A 9,580-nucleotide genomic window follows, 5' to 3' on the forward strand; every position below is an offset into this window, starting at 1 on the left:
GATGAACTTAGGGATACATGAAGGATACCAAAAGCTTATACGCAGATGCCTGCTGAAATGTTTTGACACGATCAAGACATAAGTAGTGATACGCTAAAATATTATTTTTTGATTGGTAGTGATACACTGAAATATTCTCAGATGTATGTTTTAAAGTAGTGGTTAAACTATGAGAAAAACATACGTGGTGTCCAGGCCAACTTGCAGACACCTCGAGTAATTCTACGGAATACTTCGTATCTCCCACCAGCACTGGTAGGTATCGGATAACTCTAACCAAGGGCTTACAGATTGGAAGAAATCACTTACTGTATTATTTTTGTTTCTGCTAGATTTGCTAGTTCCCAAGCTAAATACCTTAAAATGATTAAAACCCTGCCTTTTGAGAAGGTAAAAAAAACAGGATTCTTAATCTTAAATACCTTGGAAATAATTACACATCCACTACGATACTAATCTCACACAAATAATCATTTGCTGCTCGCTTCCTTCTTCCCTGCTAACGAGGGTCTGGCAGCGATAGCCGTGGGAGAATTACCAGAATCCTTTTTAGAGTAAGGTGCCTTAACTAATGAAAGAAAGAAGGAATCATACACGTTCAAAGTAGAAGGTGTTTTAACTTTTATTTAATACAAAATACAAGGAACAGGAAAAGGTCATTAGAGTTAAGGTGCCTGCTTGGAGTTTTTTGGGCTGTGTGGAAACTGGAAAGAAAGAAATGACAGATGTTTTGAGCATATGAAAATATAGCCAGTTTTTGTTTCTAATGTATATATTTACACTGTTTAAGTCTTGGCATAACTCTATTACAGATTGCATAACCTCCTGCAAGTTTAAACTGAGGGAGAATGAAATCCGTTTTGCTGTACATATACTCACCCACTTGGTGCATGTTAATGATATTTTACCATATCCAGAAATAAAGTATGTTAAGGTTTAGATCAAAGTGATATTTTAACACATAACATAATGCTAATTCGCTACAAGAACATCTTAACATCTGAAATGAGTACATTGAGTGAATCTGAGGACTAGCAGCAGACATCAGTACTATTGAATGGAAATAAAGCAGGGCAGCAGTCATCTTTTCGGAATATTTTCAGGTTGAAGTTACTGTACTCATTTGTTGCATAAGTATTTCTTCAACTCTATCCGTGAAGCCTGAGATAGTCTGGCGTGCATTTGTATCCATTGAGTTTGCCACTTCCTGAAAAGATAAAACGAAGCAAAGATCATAAGGACAAAAAACTAGGAAAGCATCAAAACTGCCAAATTGTTTTCTATCTTTATGGCTGCACATCAGAGGGACAATAGGCCAGCCTTTCCTTTCTTCCCAGAAGAAAAATCGCATTAACATTAAATTTTTACATTCATATAAAACCAATAATTTACCCATCCCGACATTGTCTCCTATCAATTGGAAACGCTTTGCAGACCATTTGAGAATACCTTAACCTTTAATAATTATGCAGTCAACACTTGATATCACTTGATATCAGAAAAAAAAAAATGGAATTTAGTGCGCTTGCTAGGTCGTAGGGATCTTAGTAGCTCAATTGGTTGGCTACCTGAACTTTCACCTTGTTTGGTGGGGGTTCGAATTCTCACGTTGTAAGTTGTAACCCCCTCGCCCATTTCTCCTTCCCCTACCCCTTATGTAATTTATTTAAAAAAAAAAAAAAAAAGCAGCAGAATTTACCATTCGCACTGCACCATCATGTTAACTAAAGTTACCTTCCATGTGAAAAATCTGAATTTAGTTTCCTTTTATCGCATGCTAGGTCTCAAATCAGAACCAAGCATCAATATTGCACAATCATTCAACTGAAATGACTTTTCCATGTGAAAACTCATAACTTAATTTGTTTCTTTGATCACATGCTTAACAATCTTACTGGAAGTCCATGTTGTTAGAGGCGTATTATAAGGAAAGAAAAACTTCTCATTCTATCAAACTAACACAAACTGTCATAGTTTCCTCTTTTTCTTCTTCTTCTTCCTCTTTTTTTTTTTTTTTGGACAACAAAGAAGTTATAGTTTATAACAGCGTACAGCACTACCAATGAACAACTTACCACGACCTTGCAAAGGAGGGTCAAAGATATTTCTTTTGATGAGTGACTTGAGCCCTTGAGAGACATCAGGGTTAAACCAGAGCTGGTAAGTGGCCAACCTTGAGGTAGCTTTACGAAAGCATCAATTCCACCAACCATATGAGCTATTATTGTCTCTTCTCTATCCACGTATTCAAATGAATGCCTGTTTGATTTGAGTAGATAAATGAAGTGCTAAAACTGTGATTGACGCTATTAGAAAGAAAAAAGGTACAACACCTCTGCAGGAAGATCTAACTCAAATTGCATGCATAAAGTACAAAATAAGGACTAACCTTGCACTATTTGCACTCTTCACTAGAAATCGCCTTAACGTGCAAAAAACAATTCGATCTTGCACCCTTTTAACGAACCACTCCAAAGAAAATCTATTTTCAAGAACTCCCACAGGGAAATATACCTGTCTGGAAGCAGTGGCATTATGTGAATTTTCATAGTAGCAGAATGAGAATTGAAATATCAATTACACTGCAAAAATCAACTAAAACTTCGCATCAAATTTGACTTTAAATAATAAAGTATTTTTCATGCTCAGGCATAAACAAACAAATATTTCATTTCTTCTATATAGATTTACAAAAGCAAAAATTTAGGGAGACCAGTCGAGTGTAAGAGAAAAATGAAAAGGAAACACACCTGAAGGATTTTGCAGTATCAGTTATTTCACTTATATATACATCATTTGGGAAAATCTGAAGAGCATCACCAAAAAAGTAATTAAGGAACAAAATAGATCAGAAATGGCAGCACTATATCTTAATGACCGGTAGAAACAAAGGAAAGCAAACAGTTAATTACATGTATGTTGTCAATGTATCAAGTGGGTAAGTATTTTGATTTCTGGAAGATATACAGAAGGTTAATGAATCCAATTTGAGCCAATGTCCTGTCGGCAGAAAGTTAAAGTCTATTCTAGATTTGTTTTCTGTGGCAGGCTTGCATTTCATACAATGTTATGCCACATTCTCTTTTGAAACATCACCTCGTCAGTGGAAGAAAACTGAGTTACTCATAAATTTCAGGGTTAATAGCACTTTGGTCTGTCAATTATTGATAGATTCTAATTTTAGTCCCTATGATATCTGTCTAAGCACACTAAACCAGTAAACCTCCAATTAGTTAAATTGTTTAAATTTCATCCTTTTGCTTGTGAATATTCACAAATTTGCCATAATTATCAACTGTTTCACCACTTAATTACTCATGTGTTATGTTAGGTTTGTATTGTTACTTTATATTTTCCAGTAATATAAATTTATAAATAGTCAAATATAACATATTTTTTTACCCGAAGTGACCAAAATTACACAAGTTAATTAATTGAAGGTTAAGTATGCTGAGTCATATATCACAAGGACAAAAAATATAATCTAACCAATAACTTAGGGACCAAAAATGCAGTTATCCTTAATTTTTATGTCGCAAACTGCTGAAAAACCATACCTCGACGTGTTTTAGCTCCATGGTTCCTTCCATCAATTCAAGTAACAACTCATGATTTTGCTCTGGTGGTTCACCATCATCAACTATCTTTTGGTCGTGCAGCAAGTTTTCGAAGTTTGGGATAAAAGTTCTCAAAGATAATCTGATGCGGTTCCCCTCAAATTCTACTATCTTAAGACCAGAAAATGCATCTTCAATCTTCTCTATAGCCTCGAATCTGATGGTATTGTAAAATTAAATCACCAGAGTTAGATAAGAGAGAGTACGGAGAACTATGCAAGTTTAGTTTCAAAGATACCTGTTGAAAGCACTCTCAAGATCTTCCAACGATTTCAAATTCAATTTGCTCTTCTCAAGCTGATTACCTAATTCAAAGATCTAAAATACAAAAGGGGTAAAACAATGATACAAAAGAGGTATCCTTAATTTTCTTTTAAAATAACAGAACAACAGCCAAATATGCTTTAGCAGTTTGCCAGTAGAAAGATTGTTATGCAATGTGATAATTGAGACTACCAATAGACTAAAAAATTATTGATGCATCAGCAACTGACAGCAAGATTTGCATTTTGATATAGATATCAAGCTACTCTAAGTTGTCGAAGATGTAACTACCTTAAAGTTATGTTCTACAGATGTGTTTGACAAGTTTCCTTTATCTTCTCCAGGTGTAGAACAAGCAAAATTTTCCAGTACTCTTCCTTGTTCAAGTCCCTAAAATAAAAGGTAAGATACAATAAGAATAACAATAACGAGCATTTGAACAAAGTTGGGAGTTCTAAGACACAGAGGAAGCATGATAAGATTGATGCATTTGACTTGGAAAATAAAAGTGGGAGAAAGATAGAAAAAGCGCAAGAAACTGTTCACGTAGCAAAAAACTTCAGCTCTAATCGAAGTGTAACTTTCTCTAAGGTAATTTATCAAATTAAACTGGTTCAGCAGTATAACAAAAGTATCCTTGCTAATCTTCCACTTGAAAAGATTCCATGATCGACAACTTACCATTATTTACTGGAGGCTAGTGAGGAAGTAACTTATTCATTTCTAATTATCACCAATCTTTTATGTGTCTTTCTTATCAACGAAACTACCATTTTGTCCAATGTGTCCCCAAATAAGAACATGATGATCCCACTTCACGGAAGAAAAAACATGAAAACTTTACGCTTATTTGCTCCCTGTACTTGGATGATATGGTAAACGTGCAACAGAATTGACATCCATTATTGCTATACAAGCTTGAAATATTGTAAACTTATGCACTAGCACAAATAGTAACAGCTTCAATATAGATTTGAACCACACAGAAGAGTTAGAAATTGTCACAGTTTACATTCTTCCACCACATGCACTTTATTTGGTTTCTCACCTTAACGCTTTAACTTCAGTCAGCAGCCAGATACCACAAAACTATAGCATGTCCAATTTCTTAAGGAACCAACAAGTAAACGTGTTTGCTAAACCTGCAAGCAATCGCCCTCCACCCACCCTGATCAACAAACTTAGGGTGTGTTTGGTATGACAGAAAATATTATAAGTGATTTTCCTACTCATTTTCTTGTGTTTGGCACGCAAGTTAGAAAATGTCATTTTAAGAGCATTTGCATATATTCAAAACAAAACAAAAAAATATGTGGTTTTTTATTTCGGAGTGCAACTTCTATCGGTTGGGGGGGGGGGGGGGGGGGTGTAGAAGGGAGAGGGGGTAAGGAGGTAGGTTGGGGATAGGTGGGGTGGGGATACGTTAATGTGCTTTTTTTATCCAGAAAATGTTCTCCCTCAATTTTTTAAGGAAAATATTTTTCTCTATTTTCTCCTATTTTGAGGAAAACAAGGATATTTAGTGCAACCAAATAGGGAAAATAGGAAAACATTTTCCACAAAACCAAACACACCCTTAGCATATATTCAAGTAGAATCAGTGGATGAACAGCAACAAACCAGTGATTCAATGAGCTCCAAAGAACAACTAAGGCCTTCAATTTCATTCACCAATTTGCTATAACCTACAGAAAAAGAGAACGTTTCAAAATCAGAGGTCAAGCACATGTCACAGTCCCACATAAATCTGAATTTCCCAAAACCAGCCGGAATCATCAACACCTTCAACATATCCCCTTGAAAGCCCCTCAATTTCATCTTCTATTTTTGCATTCTTAGCCTCCTCTGTGCTTAGCTCATTCTTCAAATATTTCCAAAATTCATCTGAAGTTGCAAACACGAGAATATAAATGACAGATAAAGCTCCCTCCAGACATATATATATGTGTGCGTGTGTGCATTATACATAGAACACACACATGGAGGGAAAAAGAAGATATGAAAAGCTTTCCTTCTACCTAAATCCTGATCAGACGAGAAGCTGACTTCTGAAGCATCACATAATATTTGTTCCACTTTGCTCTGCAAAATCATACAAAGTGAACAAACACGACCTTGACAGAAAAATATAAAGAAAACATGATATGATCCATTCAAATAAAATTTAAAAAGAAACAATCTCTCTTGCTTTCGTCCATTTGTCTATTCCTTGTCCCTTATCGAGTGTCAATTTGATCATTTTCAGAGCTAACGTGTTTGGTCATCTTAAAGTGAAAATGTTTTCTTCAATGAGAACAATTTCCACCTAAAAGGGGAAAATGGATTCTTTAGCTAATGACATAAGTCATTTTCCTTTCCAATTATCTCAAACACTTACTCCAGAAATATATCAAACCAACACTCGAAAATAATCCAAAAACATAGAAAACATTCCTCCACACAACTGGAAACAGTTAATCCATTTTCTTTTGAGATGATGGCCAAAGACACACCTGAACTATAGTTTTTTCGAGAATTTAATACCCAAACTATCAGTTGTACCCTTTTCCTACCTGAACTATCACCGTCTATGTATTAAAACACACCTCAACTATCAGTTGTACCCTTTTCCTACCTGAACTATCACCGTCTATGTATTAAAACACACCTCAACTATCAGTTGTTCCTTTTTTTTTTTTTTTGTTACCTGAAATTGAAGTGTACAATACTTCAATTCTAAATCAAATATTTATTTCTTCAATTCTTTCACTCAACTGAAAACAGTTAATCCACTCTCTTTTTGGAAAATAAATTTAGCTATTTACAAACTACAACCACTGTAATTTTTTCCTTATCAAAATAATAAACCAGTGTACTCAATTAACCACTGTATTTACCTCAAAGTTCAAGAATCTCCAAAAGTTATCATATTTAATTTTTTTTTTTTTTTTGGTTACCTCAAATTGAAGTGTAGAATCTTCAAGTGATTTCTTCAATTCAAGATCCACTGATTTTGGGTCTTCGACACTTGTTTGAATATCTCTAAGCTCTTCAATTTTCCTATTATTAAAAAATTGAAATTGTTAAACAAACATCAATAAAATAAGCATAAAAATAAATTCTTTAGCTTGATATTGTTATTTAAAAAAAAAATAAGGGACCTGTGAAGAGAATCAACATTATTGTGACTTGGGTTTTCCATTTTTTGCTCCATTTTTTTTTTTTTGGTGAGATTTTTTTTCTTAATTTAAATTCCCGCCATTGTTATATATACGGGTTTGTGGTTTTGTGTTGATTAATGAAGAGGAGAAACTGTATGTTGGCCCATTTATATAAGCCCGTAAATTCTGGCTCAACATCTCACTTTATTGAAAAATATTTAGAGGTTGTCTTAAAATTTTGTTATTCAGTATTTTTTGCGCGACATAAGCTTAGATTTCACTTAACATAAGTTAATATTTGGTTCCTACAAGTTATGTCGGATATGACAAAAATTTCAAATCTCAATATAAAAATGACTAAAAACATATCAAACTTCACAAAAGCAGACGCGAAAAAGGATATGAAGAATAGAAAATGGATGTGGATCAGTAAGTCAGGCCCATACAGTGGATTTTTTAGGTTGGCCCATTTAAATAAAACCCACTAAATTCGGGCCCACTTTACTGAACAAAAACATTGGGAACATTCGCATGAAATGCCAGTACTACCTGTTCACTAATAGAAAATCAATGTTTTCCTACTGATAAATCGCACCAAAAAATGTTCAGTGGCTACTCTCATAAATATTTTCATTGAATCGGTGAGAAAATAAAAAATACATAATTTTTTATATATATAGATTTTTCAGCGAAAATCAGTGGGAATATTTGGCGCAAAAAACCACATAAAGTATTACACACGGAAGTTAGTGGGAAAACCTCCTCTTTTATTAATAGTGGTTGCTTCATTTGTCCTGTTTATCCTGCTATTTTGCCAGGGTCATTTGCACTTTTGTCCCTATTCTGTGTTGGCTTATAAGTTTTACCTTCAAAACAAATAACTTTTTTGCTGGGCATAGGTTTATATATTTGCATCATAATATTCATAAATTATGCTTCGCGCCAAGAACTTATGTCTGTTAGGTATAAATTTGATTTCAAGGATAAAAGTGAAACAACAGCCTTGAATGAGGCCAGGGATGAATCGAAAAAGAAATCTTTATTGGTTCTACCTCCTAATTTTTATGAAGAAAATGAATCTTTTTCTCGAAGGATCAGAAAAAAATGGGTCCGGATCTCCTGCAGGAATGATTTGGAAGATCCAAAACCAAAGATAGTGGTATTTGCTAGCAACAACATAATGGAGGCAGTCACTCAATATAGATTGATCCGAAATCTGATTCAAATCCAATATAGTACCTATGGGTACATAAGAAATGTATTGAATCGATTTTTGTTCTAACGAATCTGAATTTGAAAACAAAAACGCCTGTTATGTTATAGTTGTAATATTTCATTTTAATTGAATAGTTAAAGGGGCTCGCTTTGCCCATTAAGAGTACGTAACCTGTTCCCTGTCTTTGTTTCTATTGCATTCTATCTCATCGTATGAAGGGTAAATATTAAAGACCAACCCATTTGAATGACAAAAGTGCAAATAATTCATTTCGTTGTCGTTATTTTCCTCTCTATCCTGCTTTGATAATACTGTTTTTGAACCGATGGTCTATCGAAAACAGTCTCTCTACCTCACAAAGACCCCACTTACACATGTAAGATTTGTGTACATCCCACCTTTCCCAGACCTCACTTATGAAATTACACCAAGTACATTGTTGTTGTTGTTATATTAGGAAAAAAATCAACTCAGATTATATTTTATAATTGTATTTAAAAACATTATAAAACTTTGAAGTCAAAATGATCCCTTAAATATATTATTGAGCAGTTTTAGTCTTCTAACTTTGTAGAAAATGAACGATTTTTTTGTCTCTATCCAATATTAATAAATAAAATATGGTTATTAGATTTATTTCCCATTACAGAGCTAGAATCCACATTTTGGGGAATAGCATAATTGCAGGTATATAAGCGGAAATTATTGCAAATAACACACCACCATCATCAATCCTTAATTTTCTTCCTTTCAATTTCATTTAGTTAATTGCACACTATCTTAAAACCTAATGGCATACTTCTCAGTTCTCATGCACAAATCGAAAATGAAAGAGATTAATACTTATCTTTGACAAGATTATCCTAAAATGTGTTTAATTAGTGGCATTTCTATCGCTCATTCTCCATTTTTCAAGTATTGCTTGGTCATTTAAATTGTCTTCTTTAAAGCTTTTTATGTGCTAGATAACTGGGTTATGACAACTATAAAATGATTTTTTCTAGTTTATTCGAAAAAGTATCGTCATTATTAATCTCAAAAATCTTATTTTGAATATCAAAATAGATGAAATAATATCTCCATGTTTATCATTAACTAAGGACCCGTTTGGCCATGAGAATTTTTTACTTTTTTCCAAAAAATTATTTCACTTTATTTGAAAATCAACGTTTGGCCATGAAAATTCCAAATACAACTTGAAGTTGTATTTGGAATTTCAAAAACAACTAAAACCTTGTTTTTACTTTCGATACCTTCAAACAACTAAATATTCTTTGCAAATCTATAACCAAACACAACTCCGTCTTCAATTCTAACTCCAAAATTTCAAAAAAAGTGAAAAA

The 9,580-nt window shown here is 33.6% G+C and overlaps 1 protein-coding gene across 2 annotated transcripts; it reads right to left on the reverse strand.

The window, feature by feature from the left end:
- Positions 1–846: 846 nt before the first annotated feature.
- On the reverse strand, positions 847–7,170 carry LOC132610324 (uncharacterized). Of its 2 annotated transcripts, none has more exons than XM_060324628.1 (12): positions 7,022–7,170; positions 6,818–6,920; positions 5,900–5,963; positions 5,664–5,765; positions 5,502–5,566; positions 4,173–4,271; positions 3,856–3,935; positions 3,558–3,774; positions 2,751–2,806; positions 2,390–2,518; positions 2,082–2,259; positions 847–1,207 (listed from the first exon to the last, which is right to left on the reverse strand). In XM_060324628.1, exons 1-12 carry the CDS (start codon positions 7,072–7,074, stop codon positions 1,100–1,102), a joined length of 1,254 nt encoding a protein of 417 aa, XP_060180611.1. In that variant the 5' UTR covers positions 7,075–7,170; the 3' UTR covers positions 847–1,099. The 2 variants fall into 2 exon arrangements, with proteins under 2 accessions (XP_060180611.1, XP_060180610.1); XM_060324627.1 differs by having other exon boundaries at positions 888–1,207; positions 2,076–2,259; positions 7,022–7,169.
- Positions 7,171–9,580: the final 2,410 nt, after the last annotated feature.

This window comes from Lycium barbarum, chromosome 9 (assembly GCF_019175385.1).
Source record: "Lycium barbarum isolate Lr01 chromosome 9, ASM1917538v2, whole genome shotgun sequence".
In the NCBI taxonomy this organism is placed as follows: Eukaryota; Viridiplantae; Streptophyta; class Magnoliopsida; order Solanales; family Solanaceae; genus Lycium; species Lycium barbarum.